The sequence below is a fragment of the Haliotis rufescens genome, unplaced genomic scaffold, assembly GCF_023055435.1.
Source record: "Haliotis rufescens isolate VD_foot unplaced genomic scaffold, xgHalRufe1.0.p SCAF_1, whole genome shotgun sequence".
Lineage (NCBI taxonomy): Eukaryota > Metazoa > Mollusca > Gastropoda > Lepetellida > Haliotidae > Haliotis > Haliotis rufescens.
This window is the reverse complement of record NW_025963779.1, coordinates 15414417-15439995: the sequence shown is the minus strand read 5'-3', so window position 1 is coordinate 15439995 and position 25579 is coordinate 15414417. Positions and strand designations below refer to the sequence as shown.

The window sequence follows — 25579 nt, the reverse complement described above, 5'->3', positions numbered from 1 at the left end:
ATATGGTCAGGCTGTGGGAAATATGCCTTTGATCAATATCTGACTGAACAAAATAGTTAAATATAGAACTAAGATAGCTGGTTTAAGACTTTCTATCGATTTTGGAACTTCACATTCAGTAATATCACTTAATAGATAATCGGGTAGTTTTAAACATGAAAATCTCTTTGTTAATCACCAAAATATAATACCCTTCCTTCCATTGCAGCCTTACATAACTAGCTAGAAACTATATTTCGGAATGATTGCTGCTTCAAATGAGTAAGTGAGTGAGTAAGTGAGTATGGTTTTACGCCGCTTTTAGCAATATTCCAGCAATATCACGGCGGGGGACACCAGAAATGGGCTTCACACATTGTACCCATGTCGGGAATCGAACCCGGGTCTTCTGCGTGACGAGCCAACGCTTTAACCACTAGGCTACCCGACCGCCCCTGCTTCAAATGACAAATATGCTTAAATCATCTGTTTGCTATTCAAATAACAAGGAATTAAAGAGACCAGAACTCCAAAGAAATAAATATAACGCCCGAATCAAACAACGTTTGCTGTTTATTATTTTAGTTGTATACCTGTGAAGGTGAACATTGCCACGGTGCACCACATACTCTTTATATATTCCGCAACAGTAGAATCAATACTTACATATACTATAATATTAATTTCTTTCAGCATTTCTCAGAAGGTTGGTGCTTCTAATCGGTTTCGCACTTCATCTCTATCATCATATTTCCACTTATATTTTACCCTTGGTGTTGAACTTTCTGAGAGTCTAATACAATTTTGATATTGTCATAACATGACTGACAAAGGCCGATGGTTAGATAACGTAAATTGGATATAACAGTATAATGGTCAGTATATTGGAAAGAGACTGTGACATACCATTAATCAGAGGTAATGTAACCATTAATGACCGATACAGGTGAAGTCACTGGTAACATCCGAAAATCTTCAATTAAAAAATGCAACAATGTTGTGTGATCCCCATATACATCTACGCCGTGCTTTTTTGTGCATAGAGACTTTGTATGTGTCGATAGAGGCTTGGAACTGAATGTAAATATGTATTTGGGTTTTTTTCCGTATGCAAAGTAAGATTAAACAAACTGTTACTGTTTCCTGTCCGGCTGATGCAGGTTCACTGAAACAACATAAACCGAAAGTAGGTATTTTGTTCAAGTTTCACTTTCACTTCAGCAGCCATGGTTAGTCATTACGTCATTAGGAGTCACTCCAGGCATGGAACTATGTTACTAGAATATGATTGGCATATTTATGTATACCTGACAATATCTAACAATATATGTCCTTCCACAAAACGGTATATATTGCCATACTTTACACAACAATCGAACATGACAAAAGGACATCGATATTAATTAATATTCATGTGAGACACCAGTACACCTACACGCGGTGTGTAAGTTCTGGCTGTGATATATAAGTCTTCCATGTCTCAGCCTTACTAGTACGGCATGATGGTATGGGGGGAAAGTTGACCGGCGTCAAATCATACCTCATTACCGAGAGATCTCGATCACTCATGCTACCTTACTTACCTATTACTTACCTATTCTCAAACAAGTTGCACAATGTTGTGTGATCCCCATATACATCTAGGCCGTGCTTTTTTGTGCATACAGACTCTGTATGTAAGTGTGTCGATTGAAGCTTGGAACTGAATGTAAATACGTATTTTGGGGGTGTTTTCGTATGCACATTAATGATGTTGTTATGACGCATGTCATGTTTATTTCAAGCTGGATAAATCTATGTACACCGTCCCATCCTCTGAGTAATGTAATTAATATACCGCTATACCTTTCAAAAGTTGAATAGTATGTACGGTGAGTGTGACCCGTTCTAATGATTTTGTCAATCAATTCACACTATAAGGTTCTGATCATGTGTGAACAAATCATACAGAACACTGCAGTGTTAGTCGGGAACTCTAGTTGCAAATGTGTGTGTGTGTTTGTGTGTGTGTGTGTGGGGGGGGGGGGGGGGGGGGCGGGGATATGCAGCACGTCAGTGCTCTGTGTACACTGCCTGGTGAAACGAGCGCAGTGCGTCAGCACTGTCAGCGCTGTCAGTATCCAGATACACCGTTTAGGGTGTTCACCTTTATATGAATAAGAATAGCAATATCTTAAACCTTTACCCAGTTGTGAAAATTAATAGTAAGTGAGTATGGTTTTACGCCGCTTTTAGAAATATTCCAGCAATATCACGGCGGGGGACACCAGAAATGGGCTTCACACATTGTACCCATGTCGGGAATCGAACCCGGGTCTTCGGCGTGACGAGCGAACCACTAGGCTACCCGACCGCCCCTGAAAATTAATAATGGATAAAACAAAATCTTTTGAGAATAACAAATGCAAATTCCCTGAATACGTGATTTCCTATATATATCGTTTATTCAATTTCTAACCTGTTTCCCAAAATGTTGTTCGATAATTTAATATGACGAAGACATTAAAACTTCGATCCATGAGTTTTTAAGTATATACCTATTTGTCAATAAGGTATGTCACCCCTATGGAAACTTGTAAAATGTTTACCTTACAAGCAAAAACACAATCAGACCAATGACCCGCTTTGTCATCCAATGGAGTGAGTGAGTGAGTGAGTGTGTTGGGTTTAACTCCGCTTGTAACATTATTCAAGTTATATCACGGCGTGTCAGCTTAATGTGGGAGGAAATCACGAAGTGATGCAGGTCACAGACGTTTACAACTTCGGTGAAGCCCACGAGCACGGGTATGGTGCTGACAAACCTGGAAACATAATTGGGGCGAACCGGGATTCGAGCCCACAATCATAGGTTTCTGGCGTGCTCAAGGGACGCGGCGCCTTAGACGACTGGGCTACCCGTGCCCCCTCATCCAATGGAAGAACATGCACTGTGTGCCCAACAACAGGAACAGCGATTAATTGTTACTTACGTTAGATCCTACCGCGCGTTCACAAAATGATCTCATCAGACACGTTGGCAGTTTTATTACTTTAAACCAAGACCGAAGATAGAATCATTCAACTACTCCCAATACAAGATGTAAATAACGTTGAAAGACGCGAACGATTATAATAAATAAATCAACGCGACAAAGTCCTTAACATATTCAGAAGAAATATTTGCAAAATGCAGAATCGATTGCATGATTCCAGCTATATCATGAGTACGTCTTTACGAATCAAATAGTTTTGTTTGTTGTTTAACACCGCACTCATCGGTATTCCAGCTATATGAGTCTGGACCTGAGAATCCAGTGTTTCTTGAGCATCCAACTACACCATTAAGACGTCTCTCGCGAGAAGCACAATTGCCTCTTACGACACGCATGGGTTGCTGAAAACATATTCTATTCAGAGAGGCTGACGTAATGTGGTATCTAGGCAGAGAAAGGGTACATCACAGAGACTGACGTAAACGTGGTATCCAGTTAGACAAAGGCTACATCACAGAGTGTGACGTAAACGTGGTATCTAGGCAGAGAAAGGGTACATCACAGAGGCTGACGTAAACGTGGTATCCAGTTAGACAAAGGCTACATCACAGAGTGTGACGTAAACGTGGTATCTAGGCAGAGAAAGGGTACATCACAGAGACTGACGTAAACGTGGTATCCAGTTAGACAAAGGCTACATCACAGAGTGTGACGTAAACGTGGTATCTAGGCAGAGAAAGGGTACATCACAGAGGCTGACGTAAACGTGGTATCTAGGCAGAGAAAGGGTACATCACAGAGGCTGACGTAAACGTGGTATCTAGGCAGAGAAAGGGTACATCACAGAGTGTGACGTAAACGTGGTATCTAGGCAGAGAAAGGGTACATCACAGAGTGTGACGTAAACGTGGTATCTAGGCAGAGAAAGGGTACATCACAGAGGCTGACGTAAACGTGGTGTCTAAGGCGGACAAAGGGTACATCACAGAGGCTTACGTAAACGGTATCTAGACAGAGGAAGGGTACATCACAGAGTGTGACGTAAACGTGGTATCCAGGCAGAGAAAGTTTACACCACGGAGGCAGAAGTACGTATAATGATCCATCCACGCAGAGAAAGGATACATCACAGAGGCTATCTCAGTATTCCTTGTCTGTATACTATGTGACATTCAGCCACCGGTATAAAAGTACGGCTTCGATGTATATGAGGGTCGAACAGTGTGTACACATTATCGTCAGGGTGCAGAGAGTAAACGTGGAATGCACAATGTGACACTGTTATACGTGGAATGCTCAACGTCACACCGTTATACGGCACTTGTACGCGTGTCTTTCGTCTTTAGACATTAGCGTACCGGTGCAGATCGCTGAGTCTACTTATTCCGCGAATGGACCAGTGTTCCCAATACCATCTTGCCGTACTATTAATTCAGGTCACCATAAACCTTATATAACCCAGACATTCCGTAACTACTGCATATGGGTGTGCTGGTGTCTTTGTCCTATATTAATTCATTTGGCGTTGTTTTATCAAATGCTCCCCAATTTAACATTTGTGATAACATAAACTAATTTGTGGAATAATACGCATCATTTATAAGCTTAATATGTGCTTTATATGATTCTATTTGTCATTATACCAACCTGAAGCAAACCTATTATTATCATTATTTCGTGGGTATAAATAGACCTGGAAGCGTATATGAAATACTGAAATTCAAAGGTAGTGCGTGATCAGCCTTCAAATACCCTATCCGGTTATATGAACGTGACATAATCAGCCGGTGTATTGCTATTGCATGGTTGCCTAGCAGGAAACAAAATGACATAATCTTATTTCTTTAAAGCATTTCAATTTATTACACATTGTGGGTTTCAGGGCTCAGTGGGGTCCTTACGTATGTACGTGTGTGTTTGTGTGTGTGTGTGTGTTTGTGTGTGTGTGTTTGTGTATGTGTGTGTGTGTGTGTGTGGAGGGGGGTGAGGATCGGTGTATTTAGAGGATCGGGGGGTGAGGATCTGTGTATTTAGAGGATCGGGTGGTCAGACTCGGTGATTTTCTTGATGTGCATACCAGCTGTATGCATACATTTATAATTTGAAAACAACTAGATTTGGTATTGTCAGCAGCATATCGTTCTCCCATTTTCCTCAACACTCAAAATACTATCTAAATGACGTTTATCCCAACTCATTCACTTTAAATCCTTTATCAAATATGTTTTACCAATGTTTGATATTCGTAGTCTTTCACTTAATCTGTGTGTAAATATTAAATCATTAAAGCGACGTTAAAGTCCATTCTTCTGACAACCCGACCAACATAATATTTCAGCAAGTGGGATTCGCCCGATTATCAACATCCAGTTCACTAGCTTTTCACTGGCGTTTCGCTTCGTCCGGATTATTACACTACTTCCTGTCTGATGCAAACTCGCGTTATCAAGGTAAACAACGTCAAATGGATAAATACTCCTCCACTAAGCCGTAATATTTCCAAGGCGATTAATATTGTTTCATATTCTTCTCTTTAGTGAACTGAGTGCCTTGAACTCACTCTGTATGGTAAGTTAAAACATGATGACATGCTGTTGTGTCATTACGCTCGTCCTTTTTTCGATCACTATCAAACACCTGCTTGCTTCACCGAAAACCGAAAAATAAGTCAATGGTTTTCATAATCACAGGTATGCAAAGGTATTTTGTAAGTTTAGCCTTTACGCTCTTCAGATCGAATGGTAATCGGATACGCTAGTTACAGCATCTGTGTTCTCAACAAGAACTCAAGCTACCTTGACCGTATTCATCATTTGGTGTTCAAACATTGTATAGATACGGATTAGGTAATGTATCATGACATATGCTGCATCGTGTTATATTGTTTATATTCGGAGGATTAATTTCTATCAATACTAATTGCGTAATCTGTGTGTAATCCAAAACATGTGACTCTTTCGAACAATATGGTTGAATTTAGTAAAACTTCCCTGGAATTTTAAAAATTCTTTACCCCTGGCTAGAAGTTTCAAAATATCATTTACAATGTACATGGAGGCTAGGGCTTGTCAAAATTTGAAGCACGTTTACATGTTGAGCTTCCTACATGTAAGTTCACAATTCATTATGTTCATTGGGGTTATGGCAAAAATGGCACCTCAGCAAAACGTCACCGAATGGACTGATTGGTGAAAACAGAGCCTCAGTCAAAGTGAAATTGTATTTAACATGTTTATGATACATGACAGGGTGCTATCAGATCACACTTCTTCACAATGTATCAAAGTGTTGCATGCTCACACAATGCTCTGCTGTAACTGTCCATCTACCAGTGCTGTAAAGCAAATGTGACAAGATGACAATGAATATTGTGAATAGTGACATGTGGTGACAATGATGGTGATGAATACTCAAAGCAATACAAATAAATAAAACATATATACAGGTGCTGTTTCCGCCTGATGAAATTGGTGACATTTTGCTGAGGTGACATTTAGCATGTTAGCCTACACCGTGTTTATTGTAGATCTAGTCAAGGTCATATATGGCCCATATTGCATGAAAAATCTATTAATGTAACATGTTTGAGGTTGGAATTGGAATTCACAAAGTAAATATTTATCAATAGTACAATATCTTTTTTCATCATTCAATATACACAGTTATAAGGTAGGTAAAACTAACAAATCACTCAATTCATCTCTCTCATCTTCATGTAAAGGACAACTGAAAATGATTCTCATTTTCAAGACCATTACATTCCATACAACAACCATGAGCATCACATGAAGACTTGAAGTGCATATGCGTCTGCCAACATTTTGTATTTCAAATTAGTTAAACCTGCTGTGAAATCTAAGTAAGGCTTTTTCTGCATTGGAACACTTATTAGAGCTAAATAAGAGACTTACACATGTTAAAAGAGTCATAGAATTGGAGAACTGTTTTATCAGTAACCAAAGAATGCCAATCTTGTGATGAACAATCTTTAACTTATACATGTGAATGTTTTGTCAGTATTTCTGAATGTCAATATTGGGGTTACGGATCATCCCGTAAAAACATCTACCAGTGTGCACTGTAAGATTTACAGTGAAGCAAGTAATTAAGGAAGAGACTCGTATATAGATTTTACAGCAGAGATTTACAGTGCTGTAAATTCTACAGCACACATCGGCAGACTTTTCTTATGTGTGACTTGCAGCCCCAGCTGTGACATATGGGAAAACTGATAAGAGGATATGGTAACCATGGTAACCAGAGCTAACCTTTAGCAGGCTTAAAAGTTTTCTATGTAAATTTTGTTGTTGTGGAAAGATAACCACTTCTCACAAATTATCTTTTTTGTATCAACTCCCTGATTTCTGTTATTTTATGGAGTTTGTATAAGTGAAGAAATTGTTAATAAGATGTTTGTCCACATTATTTCTTAAAGTCACTGATTTAGGAAGCACAGAATATGTCACATGTTTTAGCTTTTCACTGACAGGACTTGAGCGTGTTGAGTGAATATTTGAGTGAATGTTGTTTGACACTACAGTCAGAAATATGCCATCTAAGCACAAGTCAAACATGTGACTGAAAGCATAAGTAATGATGCCCCTGTTCAGGTCATGCTGACATTTCGCCAAGTTCACTGAACAGGGCGGTTGGGTAGTCTAGTGGTTAAAGCGTTCATTCGTCAAGCCGAAGACCCGGGTTTGATTCCCGACAATACAATGTGTGAAGCCTATTTCTGGTGTCTCCCGCCGTGATATTGCTGGAATATTGCTAAAAGTGGTGTAAAACCATACTCACTCACTGACCCTGACCATCAGTTTCTCATTAATTTTATTGGCTCTGACAACAAGAATGGAATAAGGTGGACATGTTCTTGCCTACAATCCTCAGGGAGTTGGGACTTTTTAAGCGTACTGATAACTGTCCTGTAAATATGTGGGATCAAAATTAAAGGGGGGAGGTCTCCTCAGGTATATGAATCTGTAGGGGACCCCCCTTATCTTTCACTTTTAGTATTAGGATTATCACAGGACCACTTGACTTTCATGCTTAGTTTGGAGCACAGAATAATGAATGGGTTTGATTTTCAACTCCAGAAATGGCAGATGCAGTAGATGGTGCCCCTGAATCAAGAGCTGAAGCTAAAGGTCAAGCTCATCAAGGCTCTAAGAAAAAGAACAAATCAAAAAACAAAAAGTCAGGAGGAGATGGAGGTTCCAAAAAGCCTCCCAAAGAGGAAGTAGTGAAAAAACAAGATGGTCAAAGTCAAGGACCCTCAAAAGACGACACCACAAAAGATGAGGGTCAGGATGTTCCCCAGAAAAGCAAAGCAGAACTTAAAGCAGAACGTAGAGCTAAGCAGGTACACGGTGTCATATATGACTTAGTGAAAGGGAAATCTGGCTATATTTTGGGGCAGGTAACAATAAAAGTAACATGGTTAGGGCATGACTGCAAATGTTTTTCGAGATATGCAGCCCAGAGTTGATGTCTGCCTGGATGATGTTGAGTTCACTGCCTATTTAAACTATTGTGTATCAGGAGTTCTTTAACACTGGTGGATGTAAAGTGATGAAACACCTAACACCGACATGACATTGTTGGTTCTCCCTCATTCCGCTGACACTGGTGGATGTAAAGTGATGAAACACCTAGCACCAACATGACATTGTTGGTTCTCCCCACATTCAGCTGACACTGCTGGATACAACTGGAATACTCATTCTTTTACCACCAGCAAGAAAATCTGAATTAAAAAACGCTATGTGGTGAAATTAAAATGTCAGGAAATTATTATTGATAACACACTGCCAATAAAAAGTTACAAGAAGGAACTACTTGAAGTCTCTAATGGGGGGACTATTTTGTTATCCAGCTTACCAATGCTTATTGTGACTTTTTACCGCATTGTCCCACAGGATTACTGGCTTACTTTTATCACCTGTTTGAAATTAGAATTAACCCCTCACGTCAAGCGTACAGAAACTCTAATGTTTTTCACTATTTTGTCAGGAGGCACAGAGAGCCGTCAAAGCCACGAAAAAGGCGGAAGGTCCAGGTGAGACAGTAATTGAATAGTGGCATAATCAGCTGCTGCTGATGTTGATAGATCATGGAGAAATGTGTGGTCATTGTGATGCATGTTTCCAATTATCGCCTGTCATGTATGCCACTGAACTGAAACCCCAGTCTGGTCAACATTCCTTTTGTCTCAGCTCCGCTAATAAGTATCACTAACTAAAGACTAAGATCTGCTAGAGATGATGCCGAAAGATAACTGGGATAACTGGCACTGAATCCATCAATGAATGATGTTTGTGTTTAAAAGCTAGCTGTCAGACTGCCGGTATTTAGCTGCAGCTCAATTCAAGCATGTGCACCATGTTCATGTGGCATGATGTGGGGTTGTTGTCTCACAGCAGGTCAGCAAAAGAAGGAGACGGTGCGAGTCCCGGACCATGTGAAGGCCGACGTACCAGAAACACAAAAGAAGTTGGCCAAGAAATTAGAGAAACAGCAAATAGCACAGAGAGCCAATGTCCAGCGCAAGGTCCGCCTGTTCAATCATCTGTACCAGTACGAGAGAGAGGTGCCCCCGACGCACTCCTTACAGTCAGTACACCTCTCCGTTGTTATCATTCCCCCGACACACTCCTTACAGTCAGTACACCTCTCAGTTATCATTCCCCCGACACACTCCTTACAGTCAGTACACCTCTCCATTGTTATCATTCCCCCAACGCACTCCTTACAGTCAGTACACCTCTCAGGTATCATTCCCCCGACACACTCCTTACAGTCAGTACACCTCTCCATTGTTATCATTCCCTCCGACACACTCCTTACAGTCAGTACACCTCTCATTCCCTCCGACACACTCCTTACAGTCAGTACACCTCTCCGTTGTTATCATTCCCTCTGACACACTCCTTACAGTCAGTACACCTCTCAGTTATCATTCCCCCGACACACTCCTTACAGTCAGTACACCTCTCCGTTGTTATCATTCCCTCCGACACGCTCCTTACAGTCAGTACACCTCTCCGTTGTTATCATTTCCTCCGACACGCTCCTTACAGTCAGTACACCTCTCAGTTATGATTCCCCCGACACACTCCTTACAGTCAGTACACCTCTCCGTTGTTATCATTCCCTCCGACACGCTCCTTACAGTCAGTACACCTCTCAGTTATCATTCCTCCGACACGCTCCTTACAGTCAGTACACCTCTCCGTTGTTATCATTCCCTCCGACGCACTCCTTACAGTCAGTACACCTCTCAGTTATCATTCCCTCCGACGCACTCCTTACAGTCAGTACACCTCTCCGTTGTTATCATTCCCTCCGACACGCTCCTTACAGTCAGTACACCTCTCAGTTATGATTCCCCCGACACACTCCTTACAGTCAGTACACCTCTCCGTTGTTATCATTCCCTCCGACACGCTCCTTACAGTCAGTACACCTCTCAGTTATCATTCCTCCGACACGCTCCTTACAGTCAGTACACCTCTCATTCCCTCTGACACACTCCTTACAGTCAGTACACCTCTCAGTTGTTATCATTGCCCCAACGCACTCCTTACTGTCAGTACACCTCTCAGTTATCATTCCCTCCGACACACTCCTTACAGTCAGTACACCTCTCAGTTATCATTCCCCCCCGACGCACTCCTTACAGTCAGTACACCTCTCAGTTATCATTCCCCCCCGACACACTCCTAACAGTCAGTACACCTCTCAGTTATCATTCCCTCCGACACACTCCTTACAGTCAGTACACCTCTCAGTTATCATTCCCCCAACGCACTCCTTACAGTCAGTTCACCTCTCAGTTGTTATCATTCCCCCGACACACTCCTTACAGTCAGTACACCTCTCAGTTATCATTCCCCCGACACACTCCTTACAGTCAGTACACCTCTCCGTTGTTATCATTCCCCCTGACCCACTCCTTACAGTCAGTACACCTCTCCGTTGTTATCAACTCCCCCTGACACACTCCTTACAGTCAGTACACCTCTCCGTTGTTATCATTCCCCCTGACCCACTCCTTACAGTCAGTACACCTCTCCGTTGTTATCATTCTTCGACGAACTCCTTACAGTCAGTACACCTCTCATTCCCTCCGACACACTCCTTACAGTCAGTACACCTCTCAGTTGTTATCATTCCCTACGATACACCCCTTACAGTCAGTACACCTCTCAGTTGTTATCATTCCCCCGACACACTCCTTACAGTCAGTACACCTCTCAGTTGTTATCATTTCCTACGATACACCCCTTACAGTCAGTACACCTCTCAGTTATCATTCCCCCGACACACTCCTTACAGTCAGTACACCTCTCAGTTGTTATCATTACCCCAATGCACCATGTTCAAATAACAGTAACCATCTCTAAATTCAGATTGATCAATCAGAATGGAGTATTTACCAAAGTTACATTAAACTGTGTCATTACAGTTTATTAATTTAAATGCTTTGTGTGTGGTTTTAGATTCTCTAATGGAGGTATCCACCCGTCTGTTGTGAAGCTCGGTGTTCAGTATGCAGAGGGTCTTGTCAGCGGATCTAACGCCAGATGTGTGGCTCTGTTAGCTGCCTTCAAGAAAGTAAGTTCAGCTCAGGTGATAGTGATGTAACAAGATCTGCAAAACTTTTGTTATCATTCAGGTTACTAGGTGTTCTTGAACATTGCAAGGTTTGATGAAAATGAGAATTGTTTATGTGTGAACTGGCTGAATGTGTGTCAACATAATCTGATAGCACTTATTATTGTTCATGCTATAAGGGCCACTTGTTTTCACTCACAAACTTGATTATTTACATGCCACCTTAATACTGATGACTGTCTCCGTGGTCTAGTGGATAGTGTGTCTGTCTGGAGAGTGTAAGTTCAGGGTTCGATCCATGATTTTATCATACCAAAAGACATTGAAATATGGTACTTGTTGTTACCCTGCCTGGCACTTGGCATTATGGGGATAAAACAAGGACTGGTCGGCTTAGAGTCAGTGTACTGTGTCTGAGTGGGGTATACAAATTAATTAGAGGCATGGTATCTTAGTTGACTAACGCTGTAAAACCGGCAAAAGTCTGGACTAGTACATGCAGCCACACACACATATGCATGTTGCATATTGCTGTAAGTGCAATGATCTTGAATGTGACATAAAACTTCATTTCACCACACCTCACCAATAATGATGAAATATTTAATACTGACTTTGCTGACAGAGGCCTCAATTAACATTCACTCTTGTACTTGTGTTCTGGGACCTCTTTATCATGTAATCAAACATCATTTGCATAGAGAATATCAATAATAATACTATAAGTAATTCTAAGACTATGTAGTACTAGAATGGTTTTTAAAAAGATAATTAACATGCATGATTTGACCTTCAATTGTAGGTGATCACAGATTATAATACTCCGCCGCAGAAGGAACTGTCACGGGACTTGGAGAATAAAATCAAGCCCTACATCAGGTAAACTTTCGGTTCATCAAATTGAATCAGTCATCAATAAGACGTTTGATATTGTCTGGTCAAAGCTTTATTATTTACAGGCTGCTTAAAATTGCCGAGTGCGTCTTTAAATAATATATGTATTTGCAATGTGTTGCCACAAGAGCTGAGAAGATACAGTGAAATATGTTAGAATGCATATTTTCTTACCTTACATTAAAATACTACCTTCTGATTGGTTGAGGAGTAGGCAATTTATTTTCCATGTTGCCCGCTAAAAGGCAGGATACAAATTTCATGTAGCCCTCTACGAAATCAATCGGAACACATCTCAGGTAACTTGATTATCCTGTATAAATAGCTTTGAGTTTCTGATATGAACCGATTTATATTTGAACGTATGGGTAAAGTTATTCAATTTGTTTGCATTATCTGCTACAGTAGTAGAAACTTACATTTTTAGTCCACTAGTCCTTACAATGATAACATATAGCAAAACCCTGAAAAATGGCAAATTTCTCCTACCGGTAGTCCTTATGATACCTTAACTAATGGACAGTTTGGCAAGGACTACAGGACTAGTGCCAATTTCTAACGTTGTGCTACTTGTTTTGATAACTCAGTGAACTGCAAACATAGATTCCGGACCTGTATGAATGAATGAGACGGTTTTTTCCTATTTGAGAATATTTACTGACAATTTAGGTTTTGGACTAAATATTGGTCTGTGAGTAGGTGTAGGGACTTCCCTGTAACAGATATGTTTATGAAGGGTGTCGATTGTTTTCTTTTTGTGTCAGCTTCCTGGTGCAGTGCCGGCCGCTGTCAGTGAGCATGGGGAACGCCATCAAGTACCTCAAGTGGAACATCAGTCACATGCCGAGGGAGTTGTCAGATGCTGAGGTAGAACACTTGATCTGTTTCCAAGATAAAGGCTATGTATCGGGTGTCAGGAAGTTAAACAATTGACAATACTTTGGAAGTTGCATGTAATGATGGTCTTGTATCAAACAACTAGACAGATCCTGATTTATGCCTGGCTGCAGTAGCTCTATATTTGATGAACTTATTTACTCTGTACTGCAGAACTGCCATATTGAAGGGTTAGATACTTTTAGAAAATCAAACATGTTTTAGTTAGTTGAGTGAATGACCTCTAGTTTTCTGGAGTATCTTTTACAAAATTTATTTGTTTATCAAAAAGACCATCTATAAACTATTTGTAAAGTCGTATGATTGTTGAGGTAGAGAAAATGATTCTGAACAACATATATAGGAAGGATTAAAATTTTAACTTCCAATAATTTGCTGTCTAAACATTTAGGAATGAGATCTTTGAAACTTTTGCAGTTTCTACTAAAATTTGTTTCCAAGCAACCTATGCTTATCATAAGAGACAGCATAATGGATCAGGTGGCCAGGCTCAGTGACTTGGTTGATTGCGAGTCATTGTACCTGGACCAGGTGGATCATTGCTCATGATATCAATCACTGGTTGTCTGGTCCAGACTCCAGTATTTACAGGAGGCCGTTGTTTATGTGGAAAGTTGCTGAGTGTGAAATAAAACAACAAACAAACAAATACTATAAGACTTAGGCTGTGTTTCTGGTTTGAATGTGAAACGGTTTCTGTGAGCCAGGCTAAACAACGACTGAATGACAGCATCGACTCCTTCATCCACGAGAAGGTGCTGATGGCTGGCAAGGCTATCTCCATCTATGCTGGCCCCAAGATCACAGATGGAGATGTCATTGTTGTCTATGCATGGTGAGTGAGGACAAAATTCTTTGCCATATTATCTGCCGCTACACATAAGCTTATTCCAAAGACTGTTTGCTGTTGTTGGGCCTGTTTGCATACACTGTCATTGAAACTTGGCATGCATCAAGAACATCAAAAACATGTCAAGTGCACTTGCAAGGATGTTTAGGTGTGCCCTTTGGAATCTAAGTGTGTCAACGAGACGATCACTCATGGTATTTTTATATCTATCTTCCAACCCATCAGACTGCCTCAATGGTCTAGTAGTAGCGTGTCCGCCCGAAGAGCGGAAGGTCCAGGGTTCGATCCCTGTCTGCATTAAACCAAAAGACATTAAAAAATTGTATTTGTTACCCTGTCTGGCACTCAGCATTAAAGGGCTAAAACAAGGACTGGTTGGCTCGGAGTCAGTATAGTGTATCTGTGTTGGGTATTCATGTGAGACTGCGGCATTGTATCTCAATGAGCTAGAACTATAAAATCGGCACGCAGGCACCTAGATAGTTCACCAAGTTTTCCGCTCATGCTCATTCACATGTTCATTACCTAATGTTAGTCCAATTTACTTGTGCAAATGTACATTTATAGCACTAGCTTCACATTATAAACATTATCACAAGTATGTTTGTTTAAATGGTGTCCATGTGTGTCACAAGGCACCAGGAAGTTATTTTAACCATGTCATTATGATTTTAACCAAGTAATTGACAGTAATGACACTCAGTGAGTTTTTCCCTGTAAATAAAACAGTGAAGCTCCATACTTGGCAATGGTAGTTATCCAGACTCTGGGCCCAGGGCAAACTTCAGACCATACTGCCAATACAGATTGGATTGTTAACTGAGAGTATTATTGTCTTTAATGATGTTTTTAATTCAAGGTTTCACTGATGCATATTAGGGCTGGGACGAGTCCAAATTTACTACCCGGGTACCCGCCCCCCTATTACCCTACCCTACCCGGGTACCCACTGTAGGTCTCAGGAGATGTCTCAAACTGTCCGTTTGGTAACTTTTTTTTAGCATATCCCTGCAAGATTATTTAGATACAAGTATTAATAATCTGGTCATGCATACACTGAAGTTGACTAAGTTATATCTTTATTCAACCATATCGGACGGAATGGGTGCATAGTCAGAATGAAAAACGAACATTAATGACTTTCAGTGTAACCGTAGAGTTCTAGATAATTTTCATTTGACAATATATCACGTGACTAACCATGGGTCTGGGTAGTCCTGTGGGTACCCAGGACCTACTCAGTACCCACCCGACCCGGGTACCCGAGTTACCCGTCCCAGCCCTAATGCATATCTATGATCTATCTATAGTGTTTCATGGTAGATGTTGTACCTTCCACTCAATGTTAGTCATTAATGGTTAGAGTGTACCATGTGAATAGACCACCATCCATCTTGGATGATAGTGGATGGTGGGATGGCCTAGAAGTTGCAGCATTAGCTCATCATGCTTAAAAACGGGTTCAGTTGCCCACTTGGAAACAATGTGCAAAGTCCATATCTTGTGTACACCAAGTGAAACTGCTGTGGCAAACAGCGGAGTGAAACACGCGCTCACTCTCTCTGACCTGATTTTGCAAACAAGTTTGGTTATATCACTGAAATATTGCTGACCGTTTCACCTTTCTATCTTGAATATGTCCCACATATATTTATACATTTCAGTTCAAGTTTAATCAAACGAGTGCTCTGTGATGCCCACCAGCAAGGGAGGAAATTCAGGGTCATTGTCATCGATGGAAGGCCAAAAATGGAAGGTGGGTTGTCAAGGCCTGCGAGTTGTTTGGATATTTACTATGAAGCATTGGCATTCCCATCCTATTCTGAGTCATAATTTGAAAAGCGTTCAATTTTTTTCAAAACAACTTGGTGATTGCATTGCTCCTCAGCTTAACTGGTGCATTTCACTATTTAAATTTTTTTCTAAATTTTATTTTGTTTCATTTCCATGGAAACAATTTGGACTTTGTCTCAAACAACTCAAGGCTTTGTTTCAGGGCCAGAAGTCGAAAACCAAAAAATATTATTGAATGAAAGTATACATGTACAATGGCCACATGCTCAACTAGTGCCTTTTCATATTTTTTATTTTAATTTTTTTTAAACTTATCCTATCTCTTCCCAATTTTTTCGATCCTATGTGCAAACGTGCCACTAGGCTACCCGACCGCCCCAAGGGTGTCATTAAATAAGAATAAAGTAATAATAGAAAATGTGGTCAAGTTCACAGTTTTATTATCATCAGATAAATGTAACTAAAGAGGACCACGCCGAAGACCCAGGTTTGATTCCCGACATGGGTACAATGTGTGGAGCCCATTTCTGGTGTCCCCTGCCATGGTATTGCTTGAATATTGCTAAAAGCGGCGTAAAACCAAACGCACTCACTCACTCCCTGGTCTCTGGAGTACAGCTCCATGATGCCCACTCACAAGTTCCTGTCGTATATGACAATAGGGTTGCGACGGGTACTCGAGTACCCAATAACGGGTCGGGTAGCCTAGGATTCGAATACCCGTTCAGGGGAGATAACTCTAATCGCCTTTCGTAACTCGTAAGTCACTTCAAAATGGACGACAAAGCGGACAAACGTTCAAATGTGTGGGCGTATTTTGATCTTGATGACACAAAGAAAAAGACCAAATGCCAAAGAATGGAGAAATGTATAGTGTGACATTGGATAATTATATAAATATACAATTTTATGTAAAATGTTCAATTTTTTAATTTCTTGTGTTTCCTTGGAAACAATTTGGACTTAGTCTCCACATGTAGCAATTGTTTCCTGCCCAAACTCTACAGCTTATGAATATTTCTGCATGAAACCATGGTCTTAATTGTTTTTTTGATTTGCAAACACATTTAAAGTAACAACTTGAACTTATGTATCTGAAAAGGACGGGGTAGACATGTTCTTATGAGTACAGTTACAAGGAGATTGGTTTTGAGTCACATTGTCATCTTTGCTGAAGCTCAAAGCAAACTCCTTCAACAGTCTGGGACACAGGTAGCCCAGTTGTCAAAGGTGCCACAATTTGATGTGCGGAGTTGCATCCCTTTGCTGTGCCAGAAACATGATGATCATGGGTTTGAATCCCACATTCACTGTAATTATGTTTCTTGGTTTGTCACCAAAGTGCCTACTGAAAATGTCAAGTGGAAAGTCCATCTTATAACTGAAATACTGTTCAAAACCACAGTCACTCACTCACTCACTTAAACAGTCTGAGATCAGACATGTTTTATAGATGTTTATATTATTTGTATGTGCAGTGGAACCATGGTCCCAAAAAATCATATGTTTTTGAGAACAAGATGGCAACACTATTTAAGAAATATAAGACGACTGGGCGTTGTTTATTGTACAATAAAACACTGCATGGAGAATAAACCATGAGGGGTTTATTCTCCGTGCAGTGTTTTATTGTATGATAAACAATGCCCACAAGTCGCTTATTTCTTATATGAGATATCAACATTACATACAGCCTCTTTTAGGATGTTAGTAAAATGTACACGCTTTACAAATAGTTACCCGTATTTAAATAATGACAACTCCCTGAATAAAATCTGACCATGACAATGTCAGACAAGTCCATTTAAGAACATTGTTTGGTCTTTCCTGCATATTCTCACTATTTCATGCCGTTTATCCGCACCTATTCTCCCAATACCGATTGTCATATCTCTCCCACTTTTGGAAGTGATTGTTCGGCCATTGCGTTTATCTATGATGTCCAGCTACATATATGGGGAACAACTCACTCAACACTTCCCTCTCAAAAATAACATTGTCCAATTTACGACGTCATCAAGTTGCGAGTGCATGTTCTAATCCCCAGGAATTACGTCATGATAGAACAACGTTTTATCGTGAAATAAACCATGTTTCGTTCTTCATTGTTCTTGGCGATTTATCGTGTAGCTGTCTAGTATATCAAAATAAAACACACAATTCAGAAGCAATATTCTTGATGGGTTCATGCTCATCAGCAGAATTTCTGTCAATTGTTGCAACATGTTCACAAGTGTTCTTATTTGTCAGGGAAAGAGATGTTGAGAAGACTGGTGAAGGCTGGCATCCAGTGTTCCTATGTGTTAATCAACTCGGCTTCATACGTCATGCAGGAGGTAAATGTTGAGATTGTCTGGAAAACTCTCATAATTTAATTGTAGATATGTCCCATTTAGAGGTTTGTCATATTAATAATCTTGTCTCAGACATGACCCAACTTGATAATCTAGTCCCAAAATATGTCCCCCGTCAACAAAGTCCAGATGACTGAATATCTGTCACCTTCACTTCCAGGCAACCAAGGTATTCCTAGGCTCCCACGCACTGCTTGCTAATGGTTTTGTGATGTCCCGTGTAGGGAGCTCCCTGGTTGCCTTGATGGCTCGCTCGTGTAACGTCCCGGTCTTAGTCTGCTGCGAAACATACAAGTTCTGTGAAAGGGTTCAAACAGACTCATTCGTATTTAATGAGCTGGGTAAGTCTCTCATCCATTCATCCATCCTCATTCGCATTCTACAGAATAATATATGATAATATTTTCTAAACATTGGCCATTGATCCACGGTGGGTACATAAGTCAATAAAAAGTCAGAGTGGCCTCATGAAAAATGTCGATTTTCAATTCCAACTTCAAAATCCAGCTTTCTTGCATACTTTGGCAAATTCACTGACTGCACATTAAATGACATCCCTGTGTTCTGGTGTCTCTGATCCATGAGCACTATACTGATTCCCGGATATTGGTGAAGATCCGGGTTAGAATTGATTTTCAGCAACTCATGCTTGTTGTAAGAGGCAACTAATGAGATCAGATCGGATTGTTTGTGTTTATGTGTAAAAGGGTATAAAATCTTGCATGTTAATTATGTGTCATTAAACATTTCATTATTGATAATTTGGAAATCTGGTACAAAGAATCTTGATAACATTATTCAGTCTACTACAAAGATGGAATTATCGTTTATCATAAAGACTAAAGGGAGACAACTCTACATGTTCCAGGTGACCCCAGTGACCTGGTCCAGGTTGGCAGTAAAGAGCCGTACTTGTCGGACTGGAAGGACCACAGTCACCTGACACTGCTTAACTTAGTGTACGACGTCACACCACCGGAACTCATCTCCGCCGTCATCACCGAGCTTGGAATGATCCCTTGTACATCTGTGCCAGTTGTCCTGAGAGTCACACAGGCACAGACTAATGAAACATAGCAGGCAGACATTGGTTTCGTTGATAGCTTCAGATATACAGCACCCTCAGAGATGGTTCCAGGCAGTTACGTTGATGCCACCATCAACTCATCCTCGATGTCCCGTGTATTTTATTTCATTGTATTATTGTAAATACCTGGATCTGTGCACCACCATAGCTTCTTGTATAGTCCGGTCTTAGTCACAACTCTAACATTAACTGTCCAATCTAATTAGCTACACTCTTCACCACCTTGTAGCCTATTGTCTCAAAGACAATTGGGAACACCTAGCAGAATAAGGGCCACCCCATCTTCCCGAGGCAAGAGAGTTAACTGACTTTAAAAGTCCAGTTTCCACCCTTGCCAAACTAGGCTGGAATTACTGGGCTCAATCGTAGCGCCACCAGTGGCTACTACCAGTTATGTCCCTTCTAAGCCTCTCCTATGGACCAATAAGATTCCACCTCTCGTATCACTTGCGTTTGCTTCACACAATATGGTGGGACCCAAACAGGACGATCTGAATCAAGATCAATATTGTGAAAAAACGGGCCATACATCGCGAAATGCATCAAATTATGTGAGCACCTTGAATAAAAACGTGAAAAGATTTGGAAAATATCTGCTGACAACTAGTTGGCGGTGCACATGCTTTGGAAATCCTGCAATCGACCAAAATCTGCACGACAGTTTACGAACCGGATTTCGATCTCGTTGCACGATTTTGATTGGACTATGCAAAGACTCGTTAGTCCAGCCAAAATGTAACTCCATAATACCAGCCTAGTTCGGCAAGTGTGGAAACTGGACTTTTAAAGTCAGTTAACTCTCTTGCCTCGGGAAGATGGGGCCACCCTTGTCATGGAAACATCTAAGTGTCCAGTATATGTTGTCTTCTGATTCTTATAAATGTTCATGGCTCATATGTACAAGGCCACGATTTTCAATGTGAATCTACACTGAACTCACGTTCAGAAAAAGTGCTTTAATTAGTTGTTTATTTCAAGCTCGTGAGCAACAAGAAATTCTTGTAGTGATAAGAGAGATGGACATTGTTATGTCACCTCCGAAATGAAACTTTTGTGTTGAATAGGTCCAGAGTATATGTCACAATAGAATGAATACATAATACAGTGGATAAACGAGGATGTAATCAACTGACTTTCTAACTTCCTTGCCCTGCCATGTATATACAGAGAAACCCTGATAGTCTGGAACCTGTTTATCCGGAAATGATTAAAGGATGATTACATTGAATTTCAACATGTTTGCAAAGTGACATCACTCCGTTCCAATGATTCATGTTATAATCTGGAATAAATTTCCCTGGAGTGGTACTGTCCAGATTAACAAGGTTTTCCTGTAGGGCCATGACTTTCTGAGTTACCATAGTCACCATCAAGCTCCTCACAGTGATAACCTGTGTTTAGAGCTCTCTATGCTATCTCTGCCAGCAGGCTGCCTACAACAATGCATGGAGTTAAACTAGCAACCGACTGAAAATATTCTCTCCCGATCTAAATTATTTTGGGAGTTTTCAGTTTGTATAAGTAGCATATTGAGAATGCAAGGGGGAAGTTGGGTGCTTTTCCGTTTATGTGCAATCTCAAACCAATCTGATTATACAAACAAATGTAAATTCATCAGGAAAATATTGATTTAGTTGTTTACAAATCTTTTCCCAATTCACTATAATTTGCATTCCCAAAGACATACACAAAAATACACGTCACTACATTTGGGGGTTGAGGGGAAATTTTCAAGATTTTGGCAATAGCTGCTTGCACTCTGGTGTCAACAATGATACCAGGTGAGTGAGTTGGGTTTAACGCCGCTTTTAACATTATTCCTGTTATATCACGGCATGTCACCTTAATGTAGGAGGAAAGCCCGAAGTCTGCAGGTCTCAGACGTTTACCACTTCGGTGAAACCCCCAAGCACGGGAATGGTGCTGACAGACCTAGAAACAAAATTGGGGCAAACTGGGATTCGAACCCACAATCATAGGTTTCTGGCATGCCCAAGGGACGCAACTCTGCACAGCAAATCGCAGCGCCTTAGAAGACTGGGCCACGCATGCCCTCAATATACCAGGAGGTCAACAAAGGTGTTTTGCACACTGCGAAGGAGCTTGTGACAACAAGGTAGTTACGGGTCATGTATGACCAACCATGACAAGTTATAAGTGAATCGAAAGAATTGTTTGATACACAAACATTTAGCTCTCAGTAAGGCCTTTTATTATATATTAGTTGGTATACAAAACACAGGCCGAAAATTTAATGTAGGTGTTCAAAATACAAATACTTGTCAAACTTAGTACTGCAAAACAAACAACTTATTTATCATGGCAAGATATTGATTCGGTCTATTTTGTTAGCATACTGATTTTTATTCATATTAATCACCATTTCTTTCAAACAGAGATGATAAAATTTTGTTTGTTTTTTTCATTTCGCCAATTTGTTAAACAGTCAGTCAAAACATTTTTGTGTCAAAAGTTATTTTATTTCTTTTCTGATTTCAAGGTTTTGTAAACCAACTTTAAAAAATATAAGGCCTAAGGTAAAGACATAATTGTTCACTTTATCCAACTTGACAAATCTGAATCACATCGGATTTTGCTTTTTTTATGCTTGACTAATTTCATATTCTTTGATTATTCTACATCAGATTGTGAACAGATCACATTCACCCGTACATATTAATGTTTTGACATGAGAGTAGAGTTGAGAAATGGGTTCATGTTCGAATCAAATAAGCACTATTACATTTTGTTTATAATTGCAGATTCATGTTTTGGAACCAGATCTTTGTGGGCATGTTTTATATTGTTTACAGCATTATTGTGTGATGGGTATTATATTTAGAGGGGCTTCATAGCCGGGTGTGTATCAAATGCTGTATCATGCCATGCCATGCTTAACCGATGACGAGATGGGTGTGTGAACGTAAACTGAAGACAACTTGGCAATGGAGGTTGAAAGTTAATGTGACTGGATTACAAATGTGTCCCAATCACAATAAAACATTTCTCTACAACAAATATAGATGTTATTATTCTTTCTATTAGTATTATGATGATTATATGGGAGCTCTACGGACATAATGGCTAGGCCTATTGACAGGGGACTGTCCAAGCTTAGGCCTGTTGTCTGAGGTGAGGTGAGGTGAAATTGGGTTTAAATTTGCGTCCAAGATTATTGCACTTATATGGCGACGTGCTTGTGTGGGGGGGTGGGGGCTGCCTGTACTCGTCGAGACTGATGCCGATTTATAGTGCTAGCCTACTGAGATACCATGCCGCAGTTTAACATGAATTCCCCACTCAGACAGTATACTGATTCCGAGCCGACCAATCCTTGTTTTAGCCCCAAATGCCAAGCGCCAGACAGGGTAACAACAGGTACCATCCTTTGACATCTTTTGGTAGGATGCGGCCGGGGATCGAACCCTGAACCTTCGGCTCTCCGGGCGAGGCTCTACCACTAGATCATGGAGGCAGTCCTATGGTCTAAGAGAACACAGTCCTTTGAGGAAAAGTGCCTAACAAAGGGCAGAGAAGACATTTTTTTCAGATTTTAAATAATCCTTTGACAATCTTTAGAACCCAAAGTCAGAAAAAGCTGAAACTTTGGAAATATACTACTAAAAAGAAGTAAAAGAACACCCAATTCTTTTTTGCTGTGCCATGACAGATTAGCAATAGCCATACTAAAGAATCAGGTGTTCATAAACTTCTTTTTGAGAAGTGTATAATGTTTAATAGGATTTGTATTAAGTTTGAGAAATTAATTGCATTTGGTCACATGGCTTTGGCGACCATTGTTGATTGAATTTGATATTCTTCTTCAGAACCACTGGAAAGTGGTAACAAGTTCAAACTTTGTATAGGTAGATATTCCAGGAATATTGCTAAAAGCGACATAAATCAATACTCACTACAAGTGGTATTATTATTGGTGTTATTATTAATATTATTATTGGTAGAAATTAAATCAACAATTTGTTATTGAGCGACAAGGGTCACAACTGGTGCTGTGTTATGTTAGGTGTTGAGTAACATAGTCACATGAACTAGGGAAACTAGTGAATCCAGGTAATTCCAGTATGGATTCCTCCAAATGCAGTCCCGGTTGACGAGAGTCGAGAGCTGCTCAAATTTCAGCCAAAACATTCTTCCTTGGAATCAAGTACACTCAGACAAACTAATGCTGAAGCTGTCTGTGGCACAATATATCTGCAATATTATTGAGAAAATAGCTGCCAAATCAATGTCCAAATCAGAATCTCGCCTGGAGATTGCAGACTCATTGCTAATCCAGTTTAGGATCATTCAATCCAAGAAAAGACATAAAACAGAACACTTTGTGTAATCCTCCACATGTTTAATCCTGACTATGAATCTAGTGTTGGTGTAGTTTGATGTACTGTGTACAATGTACCCTGTACAATCTGGACTAAGATCACCAGCTGTCAAGAGACAGATACAACCATCACAGGCACATACACAGGTTGTCTCCCTTGATTATTTCACATCACAGAATTGTGATTATTTAACGAATCCAATCATCATGATCATCGAGATATTTCTAAATCATAAATACAAGATATATTACATGCTGAAATCACAAACAAATTGTAAGAGCTGTAGGCCTTATAAAGCTGCTTAAAAACACTCCTTATCCCATTCAGTAAAATCCATCTCACAAACTGGCAACTTTCATAAAACAATGAGGAAAATGCCTTGTGAACCAAACATCAGATACATACTGTTGAAATGAGTCAGATCATCGTTAATACAACCAATGCCTACATCTACAGAATATGTGTACTATGTAAGTATGTGAACCTTATTCAAAGTATTCAGCACATGAAAAATTGAATGCTGATAGAAATGTAAAATACTAGTAATTACTCAATATTTGCAAGGACCCGTGAAGATCCGTGGTGGAATAGATCTTCAGCAACCCATGCTTGCCATAAAAGGCGACTATGCTTGTCGTAAAAGGCGACTAACGGGATCAGGTGGTAAGACTCGCTGACTTGGTTGATGCATGTCATCAATCCCAGTTGCGTGGATCGATGCCCAGGATATTAATCACTGGATTGTCTGGTCCAGACACGATTATTTACAAACCGCCATCAAATAGCTGGAATATTGCTGAGTGCGGCGTTAAACAACAAACCAACCAACCAATATTTGCAAGGAACAGGACGAAAGAGGAATCTTTTGGTCCGCAGCAAATGTTGAGTAGAATATAGAGCGCAAGGTTAGAAACAGGCTGTCCATTGCTACAACGTTGGATGGCTATAAGTTGCGTACCAGATGACTAAATGCTCTCTACTGCGCAGGAAGAGGCACGAAGTGATGATGAAACAGTACTTAATGGGCTGTGCAGCTTCATGGCAATATAAATGTTGAATACGGCAAGTCATTATGATACATTCATAATACATGAATATCTTCTGGAATAGATAAGCATGCCTCTCTTAATAGCTCCCATGCATACCCTACATTATCTGTATGCATGCACATCTTATAATCCTCTACATGCATCCGTGTGAAGCATCAACAATGACCATGAACGAGCAATATTCCGTCACTATTATCAGCAGTATCCTCACAATACATACAGAGAACCGGATTAGTCCGAGTTCTGTTTAGACAGATTCCACTGTACTACATTAATACAGGACTGGTATAATGTGTTTAATGTAATGCCTTAAGATTCAACTTCAGTGTTCTTAAATTGCACTTTAGGCATACTTAATCATACACTGTAAACATGGTAAAGGTCATCGGGTGCAGAATTATAAATGCATACCTGTTGGTGGGAACAAATGAATAACAGTAACCAACGTGTGTTTTCTAGTATCTGATGTACAATGATAATCATCCTGCTTAGCACTATCATCTGGTTTAAACATGCCAAAAAGCATGAAATTTGATGGGATGCTCATTAATACAAACCCAGTTTCATCAATTTATAACATTGTAAATGTTTACCGGTAATTACAAGAGACTAGATATTCTTGGTTTGTTAACACAATTAATGCACATTCAATGCTTCTGTCTCAGTTCCTAGGAATTCTTTGGTAAATCCTTTAATTTTAAGGAAATCATACCCTGATGGGAACCATTAAGCCATAACAACATA

The 25579-nt window shown here is 40.1% G+C and overlaps 1 protein-coding gene across 3 annotated transcripts; it reads left to right on the top strand.

Annotated features, from left to right (window-relative positions):
* Nucleotides 1-5356: 5356 nt before the first annotated feature.
* Nucleotides 5357-20067, top strand: LOC124149149 (translation initiation factor eIF-2B subunit delta-like). Of its 3 annotated transcripts, none has more exons than XM_046520549.2 (12): nucleotides 5357-5404; nucleotides 8051-8316; nucleotides 8967-9012; nucleotides 9377-9566; nucleotides 11456-11570; nucleotides 12373-12449; nucleotides 13229-13331; nucleotides 14069-14196; nucleotides 15876-15967; nucleotides 18256-18341; nucleotides 18520-18700; nucleotides 19228-20067. In XM_046520549.2, exons 2-12 carry the CDS (start codon nucleotides 8053-8055, stop codon nucleotides 19434-19436), a joined length of 1491 nt encoding a protein of 496 aa, XP_046376505.2. In that variant the 5' UTR covers nucleotides 5357-5404; nucleotides 8051-8052; the 3' UTR covers nucleotides 19437-20067. The 3 variants fall into 3 exon arrangements, with proteins under 3 accessions (XP_046376505.2, XP_046376488.2, XP_046376498.2); XM_046520532.2 differs by having other exon boundaries at nucleotides 9374-9566; XM_046520542.2 differs by having other exon boundaries at nucleotides 5385-5522; nucleotides 9374-9566.
* The last annotated feature ends 5512 nt before the right edge of the window (nucleotides 20068-25579 follow it).

Bases quoted from the DNA above. Each gene is read 5' to 3' on its own strand.
- LOC124149149 (XM_046520532.2), top strand. From the start codon at position 8,053: ATGGCAGATGCAGTAGATGGTGCCCCTGAATCAAGAGCTGAAGCTAAA. The intron at 11,571-12,372 runs GTAAGTTCAGCT...CTTCAATTGTAG, and splicing joins TGTTAGCTGCCTTCAAGAAA to GTGATCACAGATTATAATAC. The intron at 13,332-14,068 runs GTAGAACACTTG...TCTGTGAGCCAG, and splicing joins GGGAGTTGTCAGATGCTGAG to GCTAAACAACGACTGAATGA.